General features: G+C 48.3%; 1 protein-coding gene across 1 annotated transcript in view; it reads right to left on the reverse strand.

Annotated features, from left to right (window-relative positions):
* Positions 1 to 24,759, reverse strand: part of TMEM132C (transmembrane protein 132C) — a 299,030-nt gene that overhangs the window by 18,214 nt on the left and 256,057 nt on the right. Inside the window, exon 5 of the mRNA XM_084763640.1 lies at positions 5,339 to 5,482. Coding sequence (XP_084619766.1) covers positions 5,339 to 5,482 — 144 coding nt within the window. The remainder of the gene's footprint in view (positions 1 to 5,338; positions 5,483 to 24,759) is intronic.

Below are 24,759 nucleotides of genomic sequence, written 5' to 3' on the forward strand. Positions count from 1 at the left end.
GTAGGGTCTCTCTCTACACTGAGCCACCACGTTGGACAATTTCAGGACATGAACAGTACCCCATAGAGCCCCTGTGTCTGCCTGACACTGGCATGCATTTTCAACCTTAGTGCTGCTGAGGTTAGAGCTGTCAGATGTGTCCTGTATGATGTTTAGGAACATCATCTATATGCCTACATGTCAGTGGTCCCAACCATACACATCCCAACCTAAACAGTCTCAAGATACTGTATTTTCTATGGGCAAATGACACCTGGCAGAGACACAGGTCCAGGGCCACTGGGCAGTAGTGATACTTTATTCCTAAAGCTTTGTCAGAACTCACAGGATGGAGGAGCAACACCCCAAGGGGAAGAGGAAACGGGGTGAAGAGGGCAGGTGAGATGACTCAGTAGGGAAAGGCACTTGCCTGGCTAGCTGAGTTCAGTCCCTAGAACCCACAGATAGCAAGAGGGAAAACTGCCCCCCCCACATCATGGCACCCGTGCTCCCCAAAAATGACAATTAAAAAACAACAGAGGCTCCATAGAGAGCAAGCCAGTGGCAGAGAGGAGGCCGCAGAAATTGCTTAGCTGCATTTTGAACCCACGTAGTCGGAATTCTAGAGTTGGGTGAACCCAACAGAGCAGCTTCCTACACTTTAAAGGGAGGGCCAGAGGTCCAGCAATTGTCATGGCTGTGCATCGTCACTGGTCACTCGCTGTCTCACGGTGCAGGGTCTCCTGATTCAGAGCACTGCTTTGCCCTCTGGCCTCTCCCCCTCCTGGAACTAGACGGTCATTTTGAGTTTTTGCACTTTCTGTTTTTAAGACTCTGAAGCCTAGACCAAACTTGAACTCACGATGTCATCCATGCCGGCCTCGGATTTGAGCCAATCCTCCTGACTCATTCTCCAAAGGCTGGGATCACGGGCATGAGCCACCACTTGGCTTTTGAGGACAAAGAGGGTACAAGGAGCACACATGGGGTTGTGGTTTTAATATGTCCCCCACAAAGCTCATGTGTCAGATGGTGGCACTGTTGTGGAGCTTCGAGGAGGTGGAGACAGGCTGCAGGAAATGGGACATTGAGGACTAGCCTTGAAAGTGTTGGCCACCCCTGCTCTCACCATAATGGACTATAGTCCATGAAAAGAGGGACTAGACACACATTTGTCCCCTTAAATTGCTTCTGACAGACATCAGGGCACAGCAACGAGAAACATAGCTAATACCAATATGGTAAAAAAGTATGTTTTCCTCTGCAGGAGGAAGTCGGCCTCCTTCCTGCTTGGTGGGTTTCACCCCCTGATACCACCACAAACCAGTGAGTCCAGAAACTTCTGGCTGTTACTAAAGACTTTTGCTCTTCTAAGGACTTGTAGCCTGTGTCAACAAGAATCTTGTGACAAACCAAAGCTGTCATCAGAGGGAACTGCTCCTGTGTCCTTGAGCCTGAGCAAGCACCTGGTGTCCCAGGGGTCAAGTCACCTTCTCATCACATATACTTAGTGTTTGTGGCTCAGTCCCTGTGATCCACTCAAATGACTTGATGCCTGGAGGTCATGACAGGCCACGTTGGGAATCCCACTAATTCACCCCTTAAATACTGACTCCTCGACCCATCACTGCTGGTACCTAGTAACCTGTGATCATGGGAGCATGTGGGAAAGGACATGGTAGGCTATGGACTGAGGTTGTTTCCTTAGGGAACTCATTGTGAGCACCCCAGGGCAGGTACAGACAGCCCTATTCCAGCTGGTGGCTTAGTGTTACATATGCCCCCTTTAACAGGCTCAACGGTCCCTTCCCAGAAGGTCACCTTATTCAAAGTCACCCTACCCCAGTACCCTTTAGCACAACACCTGGGCAGCCCTATCACTGTTGGTCTTCTCCATCAGCGGCCAGGCTCTCTGAGGACAGGGTCTCAGTGGTTGTATTTACTGTTACCTCTGTCTCAGGACGACAGTCAGTCTTCACTGGGTGAATTAGGCTGTGATTTATGAAGACACCAACTGTGCACTGTCAAGGCTCATATGAGTCAAGGATCAAATAGGACAAGTGCAGGCAGGCACATGAGCCACACTGTGCCACCGGCTGTGAGACAGCTTTCTTTCAAAGGTACGAGGCTAGATACTTTGTGATGCCACCGAAACATGGACAGTGCTGATGCAGCATCCTTGTTCTGGGTGTGTCAGGCTAGCTGCCTCTTTGTCTTTCTCCAGTGCTCTGTCCCTTCACCTCCTGGATGTACATCTAGGTAGATGTGAACTTTTGAGGTCCTCCCAGGCAGATGTTGATGAAGCTACATATGGGGCACAGAACAGACAGACCCCTCCGCCTTGGGAGCCTTCAGCCATCACTTCCAGGCAGAGGGATTCATGGTGCGCTGCCAGGAATCAGGGGGGGGATTACTGCAAGAAATGGCTATTCCTACCAGACAAGCCACGGCTGAAAAGCCCTTGTGTATGTTGAGTGTATTCACACATATCTATGTATATGTTTGTGCACGTGTTTAAGGTCATGTACACACGGGAGAAGCTACAAAGGGGATGCTGGGATACTGTCACACAGATTTATCTGGAGCCTGGAGATATTGGCTGGTGAGTGTGTGTGTGTGTATGCTGTATGTGTGAGTGTGTGTGTATGTCTGTGAGTAGATTATATATGTGTGTGTATGTCAGTGAATAGACTATATGTGAGTGCATGGATTATGTGTGTACATGCATGTCTGTGAACAGATTGTGTGTGTGTGTGTGTGTGTGTGTGTGTGTGTGTGTGTGTGTATCTATGTAGGGCATGAGGATAGAAAGGGGACTAAGAAAGAGGGAAGAGACCTAAAGGGAGGGGAACAAGAGAAAGGGGTAAAATCTGTGTGACAGGAAGGCAGAAAAGAGTGTGCCTGAAATGACACAGAGGACCAGCAAAGGGGTGGGGGGATGGGAAGACAGCGGGGGAGGGGTTGGATAAGAACAGGTATAATGACACACGAATGCCATCATGTATATGAAAAAATATAATATATAAGGAAAATATGTAAGGAAATCCATTATGTTTTATGCTAATTAAAATAATTTTAAAAGAATTCATGGGGGCTGGAGAGATGGCTCAGATGTTAAGGGCACTGGCTGCTCTTACAGAGGACCACCGTTTGGTTCCCAGCATCCACAGCATCCACGTGAAGGCTCACAGCCTTCCAGAACTTTAGCTCCAGGGATTCAACACCCTTCCCTCACCTCTTTGAGCATGTGCGTGTGCATGTGTGCACACGCGCGCATGTACATACCCACCCCCTCCCCCCCTCCACACACAGTCAAACATAGTTAAAAATAAAATCTCATATTAAAAAGTCCATGGTAAAAAATAGTATGGATGGCTTGATGCCATTCTTACAGATTTGTATTAGAAGGGGCGTGGAAGAAACACTGGTTTGCATATGCGTGACCTGAGGGTTAACCACACACCCATAAAGGCCTAGTGGACAGACTGGACAGATTGAGTGACTAAGACAGGAGGCAACAGGGTATGGTAGTCACTGGTTGATTGGCAGGTATGATTGCTTGTATGTGGGAACACGGCTTAGTGTGTCAGATCTGCTGGACTCTCCCAAGACGCCAGAGAACTCCCAGACTTAAGGCTTATGAACATGTGGTCAGTTTCTGCCCGTTGCGTAAGGCCAGGGTTCCCCAGAATCAGGGTCCCTCCCTCCTCCTCCCAGCTACATACTTACATGTCATGGACCCTATCTGCACCCACTTATGAGGTGATGTTCAGGCTCTGGTTGTAGGAAATTGCTAGAACGGTGGCTGCTTTGTACCTGACCCAGGGACCCCATTTTGTCACACAAAGTCACAACGGCATTATCTGCCCGGTCACACTGGAGTGAAAACTCTAGAGCCGGCTGAGTCTTGACAAAATGAAACCATCTAAACCCAACCTCCTGTACAAGCCGCAGACTGGGCAGTGGTTACACGGGAGCTCCCCCACAGCATGCCAAATGGCCCACAGAAGCTCTGTAGAGACCTGGCGACCTCATTCTAGAGCCCGACTCCCAGGGATGAGGCCAGGAGATGAACCCAAGCCCCCGGAAAAGAGCCTGGGTCCTGCGGATATGAGCCCAGGACCTAGGGAAGAGCTGAGTTCTGGGGACGAGACCGGCTCCAGGGACCCACTCCTGCAATCGGGCTGCCGGCTCCACACCTCCCCCACACCTTGCTGATTGGACACTCTGCTCAGCTGGGTCAACAGCTCGGGGATGACCACCTCCTGACTTCATTCCAGGAGGCAATTTTCATTTTGAACACACTTATTTCCCCAAAGATACTGATTGCATTCCTGGAAATATCAGCAACGGGGGCTCCACGGTCAGAGGCCCTTAGGCGGAGCTAAAGGTCGCTCTCTGTATGGCCACGGTGGCGTTTATTTCTGGATTTGACTCACACCTGGCTTTCATAGGCTGAGCAGTGAAGTCTTTGCCTCGAGAAAACCGAGTAGAGGTGGAATGGCTCTCCCAACAAGTCGCTGCTCATGCAACTGAGATTTTGTGTTGTCCCATCCGCGTCTCCCACGCCCCACCCACTTCTGCCCTTGATCAGTGGAACCTTCTGCTTGCTGCTTCCCGCGCCACCCACTTCCGCCCTTGATCAGTGGAACCCTCTGCTTGCTGCTTCTCTGAATTCAGCTCAGAGGAAATTTAGGAGATCTCCTACACTGTGGGGTGAACTTAGTGAGTGATGACGATTATTTAAGGTTTTTTTTTTTTTTTTTTTTTTGGTTTTTCGAGACAGGGTTTCTCCGTGTAGCCTTGGCCATCCTGGACTGACTTTGTAGACCAGGCTGGCCTCGAACTCACAGCGATCCGCCTGCCTCTGCCTCCCGAGTGCTGGGATTAAAGGCGTGCGCCACCACGCCCGGCTCCCTTAAGTTTTTTTTTTTTTTCTGAGGCAAGAGAGTTTAAGTGACAATGGTGTGAGTTAATGAACATATCCTTAACCTGACAGAGGAGTTCCTTGTATAGCTTTTAGAGGCAATGTTCTTAATGGCAAATAGATTTAAGTTTAATTTGGCAATTAAATACAGGGAGGGAGAAAGGAATGAAGGAGACAGAGAGAAAGGGAGGAGGAGGAAAAGAAGAAAAGGAAGGAGGGCAGAAGGGAGGGAGGGAGCAGGAAGAAAGAATAGAAGGGCTGGAGAGTGAGAAAATGCAATTACAGGATGCAGAAGGAAGAGGTGAGGGTGGAATAGTGAGAGAATCCATGGCAAGTATTGGGTACCCGAACCCCATTTGAGCCTCTCACTCTCATACATAAACTCTCCCCGTGTCTGGAGGGCTGGAGCAGATCCCCACCAGGCCCACATACCTTAATGACATCCTCATCCATGGCCTTGCACTCCACCAGCTCTGAGATGTCCCTCACTGTGCTGTTCTCCTCCACCGACACCACCCTGACAGGCATGGCCACCGTCTTCCCCGTGAGGATGGCTGTGTTCAGGAGTTCAGTGTCCTGCCAAAGAACCAGACACGCCAGGTCAAGGGACAGTCTCTTCTCTGCTGGTTCCAGGCGATGCTCCTGAGGTAAGAACAGCCCGCTCCTGTTAGACACACTATGGCACTGTCCTTAGGAACTGCATCAGGAGGGCATTCTTTGGAATAACAATAACAAATATATATTCTTTTCAGTATTGCAAAGACCTATCTGAGTTGTACAGCAGCTAGGTGATAAGTGATGAAAGCCAACTTTGACTACCTTGTGAAGAAAGTTATCAAGCTGGGTTGACTAATGCCTGTATCCACCTGCAAAAGATGCCCAGAGTCTGTGACCATATCTCACATAATGTGATGGCTAATTTTATTTGTCAGCTTGAAAGCCTGGGAAGAGGGAAACATCATTGAAGAACTGCCCCTATCAAATTGGCCTGTGGGGCATTAGCTTGATCCAACTGTAGATGGCACTAATCCTGGGAAGGTGATCTTGGTGTGTTTAAGAAAAGAGGCTGAGCTGGTTCTGAAATGCCAGCTGGAAAGCAGAACTCTTCCATGGTCTCTGCTTCAGTTCTTTGAGTTCCTGCCCTGACTTTCCTCAGTGAATGGGAGTGTGACCTGAGAGTCATGAGAAAACAAATCTTTTCTTCCCCACGTTGCTCTGGCCATGATGTTTATCACAACCAAGGAAAGCAATGTAGAACATCTGGTAAGAGGGACGTTGCAGGTAGGATGAAGCTCGGGGTCTTGAGAAGAGGTACCATCCTGGATGCTCTGGGGTGTCCCAAGTGACACCCTAAAGACCCTGAAGGAGGAGTCATGATGGTCAGAGGAAGAGCTCAGGCTGTGTGGATACAAGTGACCAGCCCAAAGGTCCGGAAGGCAGGAAAGGCAAGAGGAGATTTTCCCCCAGGAACACCTTCCAGGAGAGGTGTAGCCCTGTTCCACAGCCTGGATGGCTTCCGCCTTACATGGCTCATTCATTTCAAACCTCTGCCCTATAGAAGGGAGACAGGACAAGTCCACCCTCATGCCTCAGACTGCGGAGTAGCTGGGGCTACAAGGGACACTTTACCCACTAAGGGGCTTCCTTTTTCTGTTGTTGTTGTTGTTGACAGTGTTGGGCAAGGGCCTGGGAGCCTCCTACATGTTGGAGACATATGCTCTACCACTGAGTCACATCCCCAACCCACCAGTTTCCTCTTTGAATTGAAGACTGATTGATTATTTATTTATCTATTTATTATTTATTATATTTGAAAATCAAACTGTCTCTCTCTGCTGTCCCATGGGAGTCCACTTCACCACCCTCACAGGCACGTCTGCCTAGTGTCTTTGGGTCGATGTTCTGTAAAATTGCATACATAAAGTACTGAGTGATGGAGGAAACACAGTCCCTTTTGAGTTTGGGGGGTGATTGCCACCTGCATGCAGGCTGGCAGTCCTTCTCTTGGTGACCACATGAAGGCGCAAGCAGACCCCCCAAATCTAGTGGATCTACTGGTACCTTTCACCTGGGGGTCAATTTCTCCCAAGTTCCCCACCTCAGGTTTTTCTTCAGCACGGCCTTTTGCTTGAAGCAGGCACACAGCACAGAGAGGCTCTTATTATAGTGAAACCCCAGATTCTCAAGACAGTGGGTACCATTGCCTGCAGTTGCACAAGGCTCTGCCTGCCTCTACATGGTGCCTGGGGATCCTGAAGCCAGGTCCCAATTATGGGTGGCCTTGACCCATGGCTATTACAGATGCTAAGAATACCATGGAAATCCCCAAGTCAAGTACATTACAGGTAATGTGCACAGCACAGGGTTGTCTTTCATTTTCTCTCTCCAAATGGTCTTCAGTGAATGGCTTCATTAAGCAGGGCGGTCCCTTATGGAGTAATTGTGATTAGCTACCTAAATGGTTGTTACAGTTTCACAACTGCAGACATGCGTACACACATGTGCACTTGCACACACACACACACACACACACACACACACACACACACAGTCGTCGTCGTTGTCATCAGCAGCAGCAGCATCCTCTTCTCACTTTAGCACTCATCTCTGGTCAAGGCTAGTTGGACATTTAGCAATTTTTTTTTAAACCAACCACCTCAGTTTCAAGGACTAACAGTCAGAGAAATAGGAAAAGAAGGGAATAAAACCTTTAGTCTGTGAAATACCCTGCCTCACTCATGGGAGAAGTTTCTTGTATTTAAGAGCTGTTCTGCTGACCAGTTAACTTCAGGGAGAGTCTGTTGCCATGTGGGCAGACAGGGTCTGGCATTCTAGATGCTTTTCTCTTCCATCAACTTCAGAATTGCCTGGATCGCATTTACCAAGGTTCTTCATGATGAGGTGGCTACATCATTGACATCCAAGAGCTATCAAATCCAGACCACTGTCATCCTGGGTTCCTTCGGAGTACTGCACAGGATACCACAGATGAGGTGGCTTAAAAGAGTGGAGAGTTATTCCTCAAAGTGCTGGAGGCTAGGAGTGTAAATCATGACTCTGGGTCTGGTGAAGGCAAATGGAGTGGGAGAGTGGGAAAGAAGAGGGAGGGAGGGAGGGGGGAGGGGGAGGGAGGGAGATAGAGACTTGGGGGGAGGGGAGAGTGCACTCATGTGCCTGTGTGTGCCCGCCCGTGTGTGTGTGTGTGTGTGTGTGTGTGTGTGTGTATGTGTGTGTATGTGTGTGTGTATGTGTGTGTGTGTGTGTGTGTGTGTGTGTGTGCTTAATACTAATGGAATGGGCATATATTTCTGTTCTATCACCTCCCAAAGACCTTTCCTATGGAGTATGGTTCTCCATGACGTAAGTGGCACACCATTTAAGAGTCTAACATTGTACTGTTTTGTGAAACCCAGGTTCTAGCTGAACCCCTGGGGAGGAGTGTGCTTTTTATGGGGGCTGTTGGGAGCAGGGGTGCCTCCCATATCCTGCCTCCAGAGCCAATCCATAGATGCTTTACATCACAGTCCTTTCTGGACATGAAGTAGCTCTCTGTCTCTGTCTTTCTCTCTCTGTCTCTCTGTCTCTGTCTCTGTCTCTCTCTCTCACTCAACAAAGAGAGAGGGAGAGAGAAAGAGAAAGACAGAGGGAGGAGGGAGGAAGAGATGGAGAGGGAGCAAGCTTTCTGTATAAACAAATGCCATGCTTTGGCTACATGGGGATCAAACAGGGGCGCAGGAACAGGGTATCAGAGCATCACAGAGGGTGTAGAGGTATCACCAATCACATATAGGCTTCAAGATAGTAATTGCATCTTTGCTCCCCCTCTCTCCCCTTCTATTAAATACCAAGTAACTTCTCTGCTTTGAGGGAATAGAATTGTAACACGGGCATACGACATCATTCCTGTCCCTTTGGATTCTGGAAGAGCCTGAGCTCCCAAAAAAGATTCCCAGATTTGTGCTCTGCTCACATCAACTATGATGGTCATTTCTGGACATCTTTCAATTAAGAGAATAGAATTATTTTTGATCCAACAAGAAGTCTTAGGGATGCAAACTCCCTAAAAATGACAAGGAAGTGACCAGTTGTGGTTGGGGTCCTTATCCCCAGAGTATGTGTGTGAGGGGCTCCCCTGGAGTTCCCTAGAGATCCTGGATGTGAAAAGACAAGAGTGGTGTAAGGACTCAGCCACTGACAGGCTGCCAGACAGACAAAGCTGAAAACAGGACACCAGGTGAGAAAACCCCAGATACAGCTAACCCATAGCCCAGGAAGCCTATTGGTTACCCAGGGCGGGGGCAGAGACTATCATAGTGGATGAGGATGGGGTTTCCTTCCTGGAGACTGAACATTGCAGCATGGATAGAAGCCCTGCATGGCTGCGGTCACATGCCATCACATGCAGTCACGTACATGACAGCACATTTCCAGTTAAGTGACAGGCTCAAGGGTGTCATCATGCAACTAGGGTGCACCCTGGTCCTTTTCAGATCCAGGAGGGCTCTGATGATGGCTGGATGACATGCAGGACTCCTTAAAGAATCCAGGCTGGCCAGGTGGTAGTGGAGGACGCCTTTAATTCCAGCAACTTGGGAGGCAAAGCAGGTGGGTTGCTGTGAGTTCAAGGCCAGCTTGGTCCACAAAGCGAGTCCAGGACAGCCAAGGCTACACAAAGAAACCCTGTCTCGAAAAACCAAAACAAACAAACAAGCAAACAAACAAACAAAGAATCCAGGCTGGATAACCACAATGGCTGAAGCACCCAGCCACCTATAACCGCCTGGGGCTGAGGTATCTGTATATGGTATCATTTAATGTTGCTGGGGTTGGAGCAATTGCTGTGAGCAGTCAGGGCCTTGTCTGATCTTGCTGTCCCTCTGCTGGGTCACTCCTCCCTTGTGCCTTGTCTGAGGAGTTCTATGTCTTTGAAAGATGTTTCTAAGATCCATGAAGATAAAGCATGAACGTACCACTGTCGTGAGGGCTCCACATCCTCCGTCTCCCTCTTTTCTTCTTCGGGGACCACCTTGTCTTCTAGGACTCCCCGAATGATCTCATCTAGACGGACAAAGGCCTTCTCTAGATTCAGGAATGGATGCAGTTTCATACCCCTGTGGTGCCTGCAGGTGGTCCAAGGAGCCGAGGTGATCCCAGATGATGCCAGTTAGGACCTGCAGCCTTACATACTGGCTGCACTTAACCTCACATAGAGTCATGTTGGAAGCATCAGCTCACTGCAGTGGGCTTGTGGCTGAGCCTGGCATGGAAGAGGCACACCTCTACTCCAAAGCAAGACACTAGCTTCTCTGCCTGGCTGAGGGCCACCTTCTGTAAGTCCTTGTCATCTGGGACATCCTTACTGCCCCCATATCAGCCTTCCTGGGGCTGCCAGGGAGCACCAGGTGTTCAGATTTCTCTCTCTGTAGAGACGGCAGCCACTGGGTCAGCAGTGCTCACTCTCAGGCTTTAGCTGAACTTGACCCCAGGACCCCAGTTCAGATTCACAGGTGCTGAGCCTTATGACTTAGCATCATCAGGGGACAGGAGTCTTCCTACCCTCCGCAGAAATATTTCATGCGAACTTTCATTCAGTTGAGCTCAGGGGGAAAAAAAGGTGGTGGTGGTGGTGGTGGTGGTGGTGTTATTACCATGGAGGAAACTGAGTTCTAGAAATATCTCCTGGCAACCAGGTCATTTCCTGGGGTTTCTCTTTGTATGAAACAGCCCCTCTGCCCAACTGATATTGAACTAAACCAGCTGGCCATAGCCACAGCTGTGAGTGCGCCCCAGTGCTGACGACTTCATTTCTCTGGGAAGTAGGAGTGAGACTGAAAAAAAGGGTCCTGGCTAAAGTCAGGCCATTACACAGATTTCTCAAAGGGGGATCATCTCTTTACTCTAGGTGCTCTGCACTGATGACGTCGTTGACGACATCAGAATAACCCTGTGAGTTCACAGATTTTCCTCTACAGCAGGGAAAACACTTGATAGTCCATCCTCTCTTCCAGTGTTGTTTTTAAGGCTCATTTCATAAAGTCACTATGGTTCCAGAAGGCTCTGTCAGGGTCAGAGGCTGGTAAGTGACTGACCTGACCACCAGCCAGGCACACCATCCTGATCCCCTGGTCCCCAGGACATGCTGTGCTCACAGCCACACAGGCGCTTTTCCCCTCTACTGGGAATGCTGCTTCTTGTGACACCCGAGGGCTCATTGCTCTGTGACGCCGAGGAGGACTCCGTGTTCTGACAGCGAGCATTCCTAGACAGTGCCTTCTTAAGCGTGCTTCTGTCCATCGGCCCCGTTTCCAGCCCCATCTCAATGACAGACTGTCTCGCCGTCTCTTACCAGCACAGATCCTCTTTCTTAGATCTTGTTTCTCTTCCAATTTAAGGGCCAGGATCAATAGGATGCTGTAAGGTGGGTCTGTTTTCCTTCCAATTCAGGGGAACAGGCGAGCATCCTCGTGTGTGGTTGATGTAGCTCCCAACCCTTATGCCAGCCGATGAAGACTCCCATTCAGAAGCATAGTGGGATGGTAGCTATTGTCCGTCCTCCGGCCTGCGTGGCCGGGTCATATTTCAAGAGCCCGTGTTCCATGAGGCAGAGGCGGCAAGCCCTTTAAGATTGGCAGATGGGGCCAATTAGATCCTGAGGCCCCCGACTGGTTGATACTAATTCCTGGATGGATTGACAATCTGATGACATTGTTGGCTGCTGAGAAGTGAGAGGTGACGCCCAGTTGGAGGAAGTGGCCACTGGAGGTGTGTCCTTGGGGGCTGCATCCTTTCCCTTTAAGATCGAGTTGAGGAGACCCAGTTCCTGTTTGGCTGGAACCCCACATCTTCCAGATCCTCTGTCTTTCTTCTGCTTCTTTCCTTTCTTAGCTCCTGTGACTTCATCTCTTCACACATCTCATTCCTCTTATGTGGAATACTGTTCCTTCTCATAACCACATGGTTCCAGCCTCATTTCCATGTACTACCTCTGTACAGCGTTGATTAGTAATATTAAGAGATGCCTAAGATTAGTGAAGATTACTTCCAGGTGTGCCTGGGAGGCAGTTTTCCCAATACAATTAGATCCTGAGGCCCCTGACTGGTTGATACTAATTCCTGGACGGACTGACAATCTGATCGCATTGTTGGCTGCAGAGAAGTGAGAGGTGACGCCCACTTGGAGGAAGTGGCCACTTGAGGTGTGTCCTTGGGGGCTGTGTCCTGCCCCAAGGCCCTTCCAGCACACACCCATACACACACACACACACACACACACACACACACACACACACACACACACACTTGTGCAAGCAAGAGGCTTACATTAAGTGTTTTTCTCAATCACCCTCTGATATACTTTTTGAGGCAGGGTCTTTCTGATCTGGAGTTAGGCTAGCTGGACCGTGAGCCCAAGCAAATCCTCCCATTTCCACCTATTCAGTGCTGGGATTACAAGTGGTTTTGAGACAGAGTTTCTCTGTGTTACCTTAACTGTCCTGGACTTTCTTTGTAGACCAGGCTGGCCTTAAACCCACAGAGATCCACCTGCCTCTGCCTCCCCAAGTGCTGGGACTAAAGGCGTGCGCCACCATAGCTGGCTCCACACTAGCTTTTTATGTAGTGCTTGGGAAGCCGAACTCAGGTCCTCAGGCTTGTGTAGGAAGCATTTTACCGACTGAGCCAGCTCCCTAGTCCCAGGAAGAATCTCTTGAGAATACTTTGCAAAGATTTTCATGGGTTTCTTTGGAGCACCTGGACAGCCATGGTAGAAAAGAGTCACCCTTGCCATAGTGACCTGCCAGGGTCCAGGAACACACAGGGGTTTGCACTGTCTACATACATCACAGAGAATTAAAAGCTAGCCTCATTCCTCCACTGTCCTGCATGAAATTTTGCATTAGGGCCAGCTACCACTAGCTGGAGGAAGGCAGAGACTCGACAGCAAGCCACTTACCCATCCGTCCCAGGGAGCCGTGGCTGCTCTCCAAAGGTAGCCCAGCAAATTTCCCTCCCTCCCTGAGGACACATGCTAACAGCTCTGCGGGCCTCGCAGCCACACAGCAATAATTCCAGGTCCTGCCTCTGTGGGGAATCCCAACTCCCACCTCATTTACTTCCAATTTATTCACGGTACAAAACTGGGGTACGGGAGGCAAACTTAACTTAGCTGTCAATTTGCTTCTAAGGCAAGATGGAGAATCTATTCTAAAGCGTGTGCATTTAAAACAAGAAAGCAATTCAATTTTGCTAGGCACCATCTGCAAGGTCCGGAGCGGTAGCTCAGCTATTAAACAAATCATCCTCTGGGGTGGCACACAGAATACGTGGCATGCACGTCTTGGTGGAAAGTCAGCCGTTTTGCAACTTTGCCGGGAAAGGTAGCACTTGAGAAACACGTATTTTATTTCAGCAAAGCGTGTGTGTGTGTGGGGGGGGGGTGGTCACTTTCTTTTCTTGTTTCTTGCACTTCTTGATTACATGGACATTGGTGCTACAAGTCAAGGGTATTTCCCCCAGTGGCCCTAAAGTAAAGCCTGCTCTAACCATGACATGAGGGAGGAAGAAGGAACCAGGAGTGTCTGCTTATAGCCCTCTGTCCTACACAGGGCACAGGATGGAAAGACATACCTCTATGTGCTTATACCTGGACCACTTGCATTTGCTAAGCTGTGGGGGAAAAGTCTATCCTGGATCCCTTGCAGCTAGTGATGGGGAATACAAAAGACATGGGCTCTCTTTGGCCTGCCTCTCATATTCTCTCTTTTCTTCCCCTCTCTCTCCTCCTCTTCCCTTCTCTCTCTCCTGTGTGTGTCTGTGAGCATGTTTTTGGAAGAAGAACATTTAAATCAATAAGGGTGATCAGACATAGGCATATTGTGCTGGATAGTTTTTTTGTTTTTGTTTTTGTTTTTTACTAACTTACCACAAACTGGGAAGTCGCCTGGGAAGAAAGAGCCCCAATTTAGAAATTACCTCCCTTGTATAGGTTTGTGGTATGTCTGTGGGATATTTTCTTTTTTTCTTTCTTTTTTTTCCCCCCAGACCCGGTTTCTCTATGTAGCCTTGGCTGTCCTAGACTCGCTTTGTAGACCAGGTTGGCCTTGAACTCCCAGTGATCCACTTGCCTCTGCCTCCCAAGTGCTGGGATTAAAGGCATGCACCACCACACCTGGTGGATATTTTCTTTATTAATGATTGATGTGGGAGGGTCCCAGTCAACTTGTGGTGCCACACCTGGCCAGTTTGTACTGGGGTGTATATGAAGGTAGGCTGACCGAGCCAAAGAGAACAAGTCAGCAGCATCACTCCTTCGTGGTCTTTGCTTCAGTTCCTGCCTTCAGGTTCCTGCCTTGAGTACCTGCTCTGACTTCTTCTGATAATAAACTGTGTGACCTGTAAGCCAAAAACAAAAACAAAACAACAACCAACCAACCAAACAAACAAAAAACCCTGCTTTCCTCTCCCAAGTCAGTTTTGGACAGTGTTTTGTTTGTTCTGCTTTGTTGTTGTTTTTGTAGACAGGGTTTTTGTTTGTTTGTTTGTTTGTTTTATGTGTGACAGTTCTGGATGTCCTGGAACTCACTTTGTAGAGTAAGCTGGCCTCAAACTCACAGGGACCTGCCTGCCTCTGCCCCCTAAGAGCTGGGATTAAAGGCATGTGCCATCACACCTGGCTTGGACAGTGGTTTATCACAGCATCAGAAGCAAACTAGGACTCACATTGACCCACACCTATATACTCAGTACTTGATAAGGTGAAACAGGGTGACACCCTGCTAATAGACAGACAGACAGGCAGGCAGGCAGGCAGGCAAGCAGACAGACAGACAAACAAAACAAGATCTTTCTTCTGCAGTGTGAGTGTACAGACAAAAACAGAAATCTGCAGATTCCCTTCTTCTTTTCCCTCTATCTTCCCCTCCCCCCCTTTCTTTTTCTTCTTTCTCCACTATGAAGGTCCAGCACACCCAGGATAGTACATCGAATCCTTAATCATTTGTCAGGGCAGAGCCTGTGCCACACTCTGTACGAAAGGATGGTGGGTAAAATACGGCTGTGTTGATGCTCTGACATCTGGAGAGGTACTGGCCAGTCAGCTGGGGAGCCAGGCTGGTGTCCAACCTGGACACATGGGCTTCTCCAGTTGACCACACTCACATGCAAGTCTGATGGACAGAAAGAAAGAGTGCTTCTGCCAGCACCTGTAGCATTTCAAAGAGGATGCTAGCCAGTGGGAGATGCTTGCAGAGTGGTGTGTGTGGGTGAAGGTGAGTTGGGAGCCAGTGCTTGCGGGCTGTCAGGGGAGTGGCTTTCTGGGCAAGTTTCCTTGGTGCTCTTACACACATTTGGGGCATTGGGCAGAGAAAGGAACAGAAGGGGGGTTTCTGGAAGGACCTAAAGGGCCCTTCAGAATACATGAATGGACGCAGGTGCGGGGTGGGCTCAGGTGGAGGAGGGCTCAGGTGTGGGTGGACTCAGGCCCATGTGGGTTTGAATCCAGGCTGAGCATTATGTTGTACCTGGGCAACAGCGTCTGCCCCATCTGCCTGGGAGATGCTAGCTTGTGCTTGTCAGATGGTTGAGGGTTCCTATACCATGCGAATCAAGAATAGAAGGAACCAGGCGACCTCATCTGAGTGATGCTGGGGGTGGGCAGTGAGCCAAGTTTTTATGCAAGGAGCTGGTTGGAACTGAGGAGCTTACAGCTCTATGCTCTACCAGACACTCTATGCATGGTGGCTCCCCAGGCTCTGGAGAGAGTCAGAGGAACCTCCCAGCTCAGCAGTCTGTCAAGACCTGTGGACCACCCCAACTGTACTTTAGCAAAGGCCAGGAAGCTCTCATGCCTCATACATGCAGTTTAAGGAACTCATTTCCTATTTTAGCATCACCTCTCCAAATCTATCCTGAACTCCAGAATCCAACCTGACCATCCCAATGACAGCCTAGCATCTGATGCATAAACAACCATGAACACCATCCCCTAGTGGCAGGGAAACAGTACATCCTGCAAACAGACCTTATTTTTTGAAAAAAAAAAAAAAAGACAATTTTATACACATATACAACTGTATTGCTATTATATTTGTCCCATTACCCTCTCTTTTTAAAAAAAGAGTTTCTTTTTTTATTTATTAATTTTATGTATCTGCATGTACACCTGCACACCAGAAGAGGCCATTAGATCACATTATAGATGGTTGTGAGCCACCATGTGGTTGCTGGGGATTGAACTCAGGACCTCTGGAAGAGTACACAGTGCTCTTAACCACTGAGCCATCTCTCCAGCCCTCCATTACCCTCTCTTATCTCTCTTCTGCATTTCTTCTTGGTGGCTCTCACCATGACTAGATGGTAAAGACTTACTGAAGACGCACACACTGGACATAGAGCACAGAGAAATACAGCTGGAAGCTTCCTGACTCGGTGTGTGTGTGTGTGTGTGTTTCACTCCCTGGCATTGCTGTTCCTGAGCCCGCTCAGGTGAAACTCGCTGTGAAGATTCACTTCCTGTAAAGGGCCCGGTACAATGAACTTGAGCAACTTTGTGCAGCTTCATGTTTGCCAATTCGTAGTCTTAGAACATCCCGTCTCTCAAAGGTTCTCCTGGGCCATTTTCAATTAATCTCTGCTCCAGCCCCAGGCAATCACTGACTGCTCCCATCTCTGTGGTTTTTGCCAGTTTAAGAAATGATCCCCAGAATGCCTAATTTTTAAATGCCTAGTTTCCCTCAACCCAGCTTCCCCCTACCCCCCTTTTTGGTTTTTCAAGACAGGGTTTCTCTGTGTAGCCTTGGCTGTCCTGGACTTGCCTTGTAGACCAGGCTGGCCTTGAACTCACAGTGATCTGCCTCCCTGAGTGCTGCTGGGATTACAGGCATGTGCCACTATGCCCGGCTTTTTTTTTTTGCGTGTGTATGTGTGTGTATACACACATGTGCATGTCAAAGGCAAAGGACATCAGGTGTCATCCCTCAGAAGACATCTGCTTTACTCATTGATACCGTATCCTTCACTGGCCAAGAACTGGCCAAGTAGATTACCTGGCCATCAAGGCACAGGACTCTACCAGTCTCCCTCCCTCCCCATCCCCACCCCGACAATTACAGGCGGGTACCATCATGGCTGTTTGGTTGTTCTTGTTTAAGCACGTGTACTGGGATCAGGCTCACATCCTCATGCAATCACTTCATCAATTCCATTATATCCTCAGTACCTGGTTGTTATTTTGTTTTTTGTTTTGGTGTGGGGAGATTCTAGGTAGCCCAGACTAGCCTTGACGTTGCAGAAATCCCCATCCCTCACCTCCTAGAATTGTTGGGGATACAGGTATGAGTTACCACACTGAGGTCCACCCCAGTTTCCTAAAGAGGCATCAGCAGTTATTGCCCATTGACAAGCGGCTCTCTACCCTCTGGCTATGCAACAGATCATTAAGTCCTTGCTTTGAGGCATACAGTTTATGCCAGTTATGGGAACTCTTATGTACTAACACCTGCCTGCCTATACCTTCATGGGCAGCAGCCATCACCCTCCTGGGTCCCCAGGAAACCCGGGACTGTGCAATGTGCACAAGTCACACAGGAAGAAACCGCTAAGTCTGTTCCCAATAGCATTTTAGCACCCGCTCCTCCTCATTGCCACCACCAGAGCCTGTGTGGTCCTCTTCCTCCATACTGTGGCAACTTGATCTTGTCTGCCTCTTCTATTTTAGTCATGTCTGTGAGTGTTAGGTGGCTGGTTTTCTTTTTTAATTTTTTTTTTTTAGCTTTGCATTTCCCCCAGGAACTAATGAAATTAAGCCGTTTTACTTCCCAAACATTCCAGATTTCAATTTTGGCTCATGTTCACTTTTTGAGGTTCAGATCCCTTAAGCCATTATGTTAATACTAAATTTAGTCATTTTTTTTTAAACTTAAGAATTTATGTGTCTAGGTATTTTGCCTGCATGTATGTCTGTATACCATGAGTATGCTTGGGGTACCCATGTACACCAGGAGAGGGTATTGCGTACCCTAGAATTGGAGTTACAGTCGATTGTGGGTGCTGGGTTCTTTTGCAAGAACAGCCAGTGCTGCTACTAACTAAACCATCTCTCCAGTTCCCCAAATTCAATCTTTATGTAAACAGAACATTTAAAGAGTCAGACACCAGATGACAAGTGGACATTTTGGTTCATCATGAATGTGGTGTGTGTGTGTGTGTGTGTGTGTGTGTGTGTGTGTGTGTGTGTGTGTGTGTTTGTATGGCGGGGAGGAGAGAGTGAAAGAAAGGACAGACAGTTCAGACACAAAACCTACTATATACAACTGGAGGTTGCAACTTGTGCCTTGTAGGTGCTGCGTGGGCCCTAGGCTGTATTTCACCCCTTTTAAAAAATGTTTATTGAGACAGGGTCTCACTAAACTGCCCAGGCTGACCTTGGAACTTTCAACTGTCCTTCCTCAGCCTCCTGAGTAGCTGGGATCTACTCTCTGGGGTCTCAGTCTCTCTTCCTGCCTGTAGGCTACTTGTTGTAGAAAGCATAACAACTTACCTTTGTCAGCAGCCATTTGAGCTACTTACTAGAGGTACTTAACTGTCCACATGTGAACATCCTTGTGGAGGTAGGACCTCCTGCCCCCCCCCCGACCCCCCACCCCCAAATTTGAAGATAGTCACCTGTTGCCTACATCAACAGACACAGCGTTTGGGTTTTGAGGCTGGGAGCAGGGAACGCAGGGCCTGGCTGCTGAGCATGTGGCTAGGCTGCAGGCCACGGTTCACTTGGGTGTTTCCCAGCTCTGTCAGAAGCTCTTAGAGCTTCTTGTTAAGGAACGTGTGTCTCCAGGTTGCCTGGGAGACGAGGAGGCCAAACTGTGAGGGGCAGACAGACAGTCACACCCTGAAGCTGCCCCCTCCCTGTCACTGTCCACAACGGGAGTTCAGGATTTGGGTCCATTCAAATCTTCCAGGGGCTAGGGAGCCATTTCCAAGCTTCCCGTCCCCCAGCTCCATCGTAACATTTAATTTTGAGCACAAGCAGTAATCCCAGCCAAACCCCGTGCCCTACAGGGAACGGCACTATATTAGACAAAGAAGAGCCCAGGGCTAGGGGCGGAGCTTGCCTCTTCCCTGCAAATGATTAAGGAAGGGCAACTGGTTTGTGGGCTCTGTGGCTCCTGCAAAGAGGAGGAGATTTCTCTGAGGGCTGGTGGTGAGGGACCTCCATAATGAGGAGTGGGGCAGCAGCAGGCAGGCGCTGGCATCTGTGATGACCCACTTACGTTTCTTTAAATTAGCATACAAGACAATTTTGAGCAAAATGTCTGTAGCCACCTTTCTCCCCAAGCCCCCTGCTCTCGATTCTCTCTTGTAACCCCACTGTCTCTTTTTTCTTTTCTTTTTTTTCTCTTTTCTTTGTCCCAGGTGACCCTATACCCAAGCCTGACCCTTACCCATCAACTATTTTTTCCCCGTAGTGCACTCAGTCCAATGTCCATATGGCCATGGGTGTTGGGGCATCTCTGGAGCATAGGCGACCCACTGGGGGCCAAGGCCCCAAAGACATGCTCTCTCTCCAGGAGGCAGTCAACTGCCAACAGATCCCTTTTCATCATTTAAGCTTTGCTCACATTTACACTACACTACACACACACACACACACACACACACACACACACACAAAACCCTCTCTCCTCTCTCTTCACCTCTCTCCCTATCTCTCCTGGGCTAGGAGTCACTTATCACATATGAGAGAGAACATGTGGTTTCTGACATTCTGTGTTATTGCAACCTCATGCTTTCCATGTCCATCCACTTCCCTGAAAAACTTGTGGGTCCATTATTTTTCCCCTTGCAAATAGATAGAATCCCATTGTGCATACGCACCACATTTCCATTATCCATCAATCTGTTGATGACTATCTAGGCTGATTCCGTTTCCCGGATACTGTGAAAGGAAACAGCAACGGGTGAGTGGATGAAGTGATGCCTTCGTGGTAGGGCATGGAGTCCTCTTTGCATGTGCTTTGGAGTGGTGTAGCTGGATCACACGGGAGTTGCAGGTTTAATTTGGGGGTCATTTCCCATCTGATTTTCACAGTGGCTGTATCAATCTGAACACCTCCCCCCCCCCCTCCCGCTCCCACACCCATGAGTAAGGGTTCCTTTCTCCCCATATCCTCTCCAAAATGTGTTCTTGGATTTTTTTTCTTTTTTTTTCCTCCCCCCTCCTTTTTCCCTTCCCCTCTCTCTGTTTTTGGTTTTTTTGAGACAGGGTTTCTCTATGTAACCTTGGCTGTCCTGGATTTGCTTTGTAGACTAGGCTGGCCTGGAACTCACAGAAATCCACCAGCCTCTGATTGCTGAGTGCTGTGATTACAGTTTTGCGCCACTATCCCTGGCTTGTTCAATTTCTTGACAGTCACTCTTGATGGGGGTAAGGAGTACCTCAAGAGTTTTCATTTGCATGGCTAATGACTAGGGATGTTGACCACTTTAAAAAAATACTTATTACCCATTTGTGTTTCTTATTCTGAAAACTGCCTGCTCATTTCATTAGCCAATTTGTTGATTGGCAGGTTTTGTTTTGGGGGCAAGGGGAGGTGTTTAAAAATTTCAGTTCTTTTAAAGGTTTAGTTATGGGGCTGGAGAGTTGGCTCAGTGGTTAAGAGCACCATCTGCTCTTCCAAAGGTCCCGGATTCAATTCCCAGCACCCACATGGCAGCTCGCAACTGTCTGTAACTCCAAGATCTGACACCCTCACACCAATGCACATAAATTTAAAATTTAAATAAAAATATTTTTAAAAAAGATTTAGTTAGCCCTCTGCCTGCCCCAATAAATTATAGCTGGCAAACACTTTCTCCTCTGCTGCTGGTAATTCATCCCCCCCACCCCCTGCCCCGTGTAATCTTTTGAATTTCATGGTGCCCCAAGTGTGAATCTCATGGCTGGTTTCTGTACTGTTGGACTCCTACAAAAGGTCTTGCCTGCACCCATCTCTTGAAGAGCATCACGTTTTCCTCTAAGGAGTTTCAGTGTTTCAGGTTTTAAATTGAAATCTTCTGTAACAGCATGGTCTGGTGCTTTTTAAAAAATATTTATTTATTATTATGTATACAGTGCTCTGTACACTTCCAGGCCAGAAGAAGGCATCAAATCACATTATAGATGGTTGTGAGCCACCATGTGGTTGCTGGGAATTGAACTAGGGTCCTCTGGAAGAGCAGTCAGTGCTCTTAACCTCCGAGCCATCTCTCCAGCTCTGTTCTGGGGCTTTGTATCTGATTGTTAGTTATTTTGCTTCTTCGTGTACCCCAAATGTTGCCCTGTAACCTTGCTTCCAAATAATCCCTGTTCGACTAATAAAATGCTTACAGACCTGGGCAGGGCAGAAATGAGGTAGGCGTGGTTAAAGTTCGAGGCAGTGAGGAGAGAAGGATGATGGGAAGGGAGAAACAGGTCCGGGGAGGAGAAGGAAGGGGGCGGGGCTTGCCTTGGGTTAGTGTGAAGAGAACCACGTGACCGGGAGGGATTTACTCTGAAGCGGTGCTGGAGAGAAGCAGGCCAGATGGAAAAAATATGCAAGTATTTATGGAATCATGGATGGAAAGTAGCCCAGATAGGAATGATTAAAGCAAATGGAATGGGATGTGGGGCTGGAAGATAACAAGGTATCATAGGGAGTTTAATATCTGCCCTGTCCCAGGTGAAATAAAGCTTATTTAAAATTCTATCAGGTGTCTGTGTCTTTCATTGATATGGTATGCGTTAATAATAACCACTGTAATAAATATAGGTTAATAATAAACTTTAATAGCCATCATCATTTTCTACAGTAATCTTCGATTCACTTTAACTTGGGTTTTTGTACAAGGTCAAAGATATGGCTCTACTTTTATTTATTTATTTCCCCTGAAGGTTGGCATCCAGTTTTGCCAGCACCATTTGTCAATAGATTTTTTTTTCTACATTGTATGTTTTGACACCTTTGTCAAACATCAGCTGCCACACCTTTGTTGGCTTATTTCTGGATTCTGCAATCTGACCCATTGGCCTGCCTGTTTTTTTTTTTTTTGTGCCAGTGCCAGGCAATCTTTGTCACTTGAGGTCAGGTGTTGTGATGTCCTGGTCCATCTTGGGTCACCAGATTCTCTCTGGTCTCTGCTTGGCTAGCCCTGATGGAGGGATGGGCAGCCTATGCCTGGGAGCCAGTCTACCTGCCTCCAGCCACAGCCCGCGATCCGCTAGGAGTACATAAGCACGCAGTGACAAGTCCATTTCAGCTTATGATTCTCACTCGGTAACTGACCCACTCAAGGGGATTGCAATCACCCCGCTTTCAGCGCCTCGGCTTCCTCCATTTCAAAAACGAGGGAATAGCAACTCCAATCTCATACCCGTCATCTGTGATTGCCATAACAAGTCAACATAACCTTGATGGCTCAATTTGTAAGAATTTTTCCTCTCTACACCCTACAGACCACAGTCTGAAATGAACGTGTAGGAGGCATGCTTTAGCAAAGGCTCATGGGAGAATCCTTCCTTGTCTGCTCCAACTGTTGCTATTAGCCAGATCCTCTTGGCCTCCAATGCTGGTGTCTTTGTGCTGTTGGGTTTAGGGCTGGCCATTACCCAATGTGGTTTTGCCTTGTCTCTTATCTTTGTTCTATCTGGGAAGACCCGATCTTATAGCCACAGGTAGCATCTTGGACACATCTCAGAGGTACACAACCCACCAGAGAGCAATTTGTTTTTTTTTTGAGACAGGGTCTCATGGTGTAGCCTTGGCTGTCCTGGACTCACTCTGTAGGCCAGGGTGGCCTTGAACTCACAGAGATCCACCTGCCTCTGTCTCCTTGAGTGCTGGGATTACAGGTATGTGCCACCACGCCCGGCCAGACAGGACATCTTGCAAGGTGCTGGAAAAAAAACTTGTCTGTGGCTGTTGTGTTATTATTATAGAGAGAGATACAGAATATAAGCCATCCGGATGGCATATGTGAAGCTGGAGTGAGGGTGTGTGGGGAAGGACCGGAACTCAGGAAACTCCCTCTATAGGATGGATTCCAGCTGTGGGCTGTTTCATGGTCACTGACCCTCAGAGCTTTTATGCTTTTCTGTTTGCTCATTTAACTCAGTCTCCTCTGAGAGTGGGGCACTTAGACATGTACACTGGGCCTCCGTGAGCTCCTCCTCCATCCTTCATCCCTTTCCCCCCTTGTCTTCCTCCCTTCTCCTCCTCCTTTCCCTCCTCTTCTTCTCCCCTCCCTCCTCCTTCTCCTCCTCTTCCTCATTCTCCCCTCCCCCCTTATCTTTCAAACAGCTGTATGAAGATGTGAGTCCTATGGCGCCTGTATAGTCAGTATTCTTTGGACATTTCACAGAACTGTGCAGCCGTCTCTACAAGGGGTGTGAGCACATTTGACCACCCCACAGATAGTGTGCCTCCTCCGACTGTTACCACATTCGCCCCACCCCGGCCTGTTACTCACTAACTTGTTCCCTGTAATCTGTTGGTTTGCTGATTCCTTTCCCTTAGGACGGTGGTTTTGAAGCTCAGCTTTGCTCCAGCACATGCCTGCTCTTACCCACCCCCGTCCCTCCCCGCTCCGGGGCCAAATGATTGCGGTGCTCTTGAGTTGAGTGGTACAATTACCAAATGGGAATCATAAACTAAAACGGCCGTATCACTGAGCACTTCCTAAGACCCAAGCTCTGTTCTAATTACACACATTATTTCAGTTGATCTGCCTTCAGAGGTTGGGCAGGAAAAACAAATGGGTCCAGTGGACTTGGGGGAAACCATTCAAGAAGGGTGGGGCGCAGCCTCCACTCAGCAGTGCCTAGGCCTGCCTTGTGGGTTGTGGATGGCCACTCTGCCTTTCAAGAGAAGCCAGCGCCAGGTGTGATGGCTCACACCTTCAGCCCAGCAGGTGCAGGCCGATCTTTATGAGTCTGAGGCCAGCCTGGTCTACATAGTGAGTTCCAGGACAATCAGGAGTATATGGAGAAACCCTGTCTCAAAATACCAAGAGAGGCAATAGAGGTGTGTGTGTGTGTGTGTGTGTGTGTGTGTGTGTGTGTGTGTGAGAAACCAGATTTGTTTGTGTGAAATCTTTCAATTGGTATATACGGGCAGCAAAATTCATCTTAAGGCAATTTGGACAAAGAATGACTCCTGGATTCCTATAGCAAAGGCTTAAGGTGACCACACTGGGTCACATATATGTCATGAACAATCTCAGGGTCAAACTAGGAAGCCAACGTGGCCCACTCACTTAGGTTCACATAGATAGTCTTGGTCTTAAAACCTGAAGCCCATGATCATCACTGTCTTGTCATCATTATCACCATCATCATCATCATCATCACCATCATCACCATGGCCACTACCATACTCACATCAGCATCACCAACATCATTAATACTTTTGATTGCATAAAGGTACTAAACTGGGCAGCCCTAATCTCTAGAGATTATGCTTGCCAGTTTTTGCTCTGTCTGGTTACACACTCCAGGGTCATATAGCCACAGCTGTGATGATGATGGTGGTGGTGGTGGTGGTGGTGGTGATGGTGGTAATGATGGTTGATGATGATGATGCTTATCTCTGGGTAGGACTGTCTATGATGGACACTGACAAAGCTTGCACCAGAAGTATCTTTATACACTATGAATACCCTTTATACACTATAAAGGCATTGACTAACCTGTAGAATACTGTGAATATGTGAGTGGAGAGGTTGCATCCAGCCTGTAATCAACTGAAGGCCAGGAGGGGCACGTAACACGCGCTCAAGCTGTGAATCACCCTCCTCTATGCTGAGTCAAAGATAAAAACTTGTTGGCTGTGCTGTGCTGGAAGCTT

The sequence above is a fragment of the Acomys minous genome, assembly GCF_964271855.1.
Source record: "Acomys minous genome assembly, chromosome: 16".
Taxonomy (NCBI): domain Eukaryota; kingdom Metazoa; phylum Chordata; class Mammalia; order Rodentia; family Muridae; genus Acomys; species Acomys minous.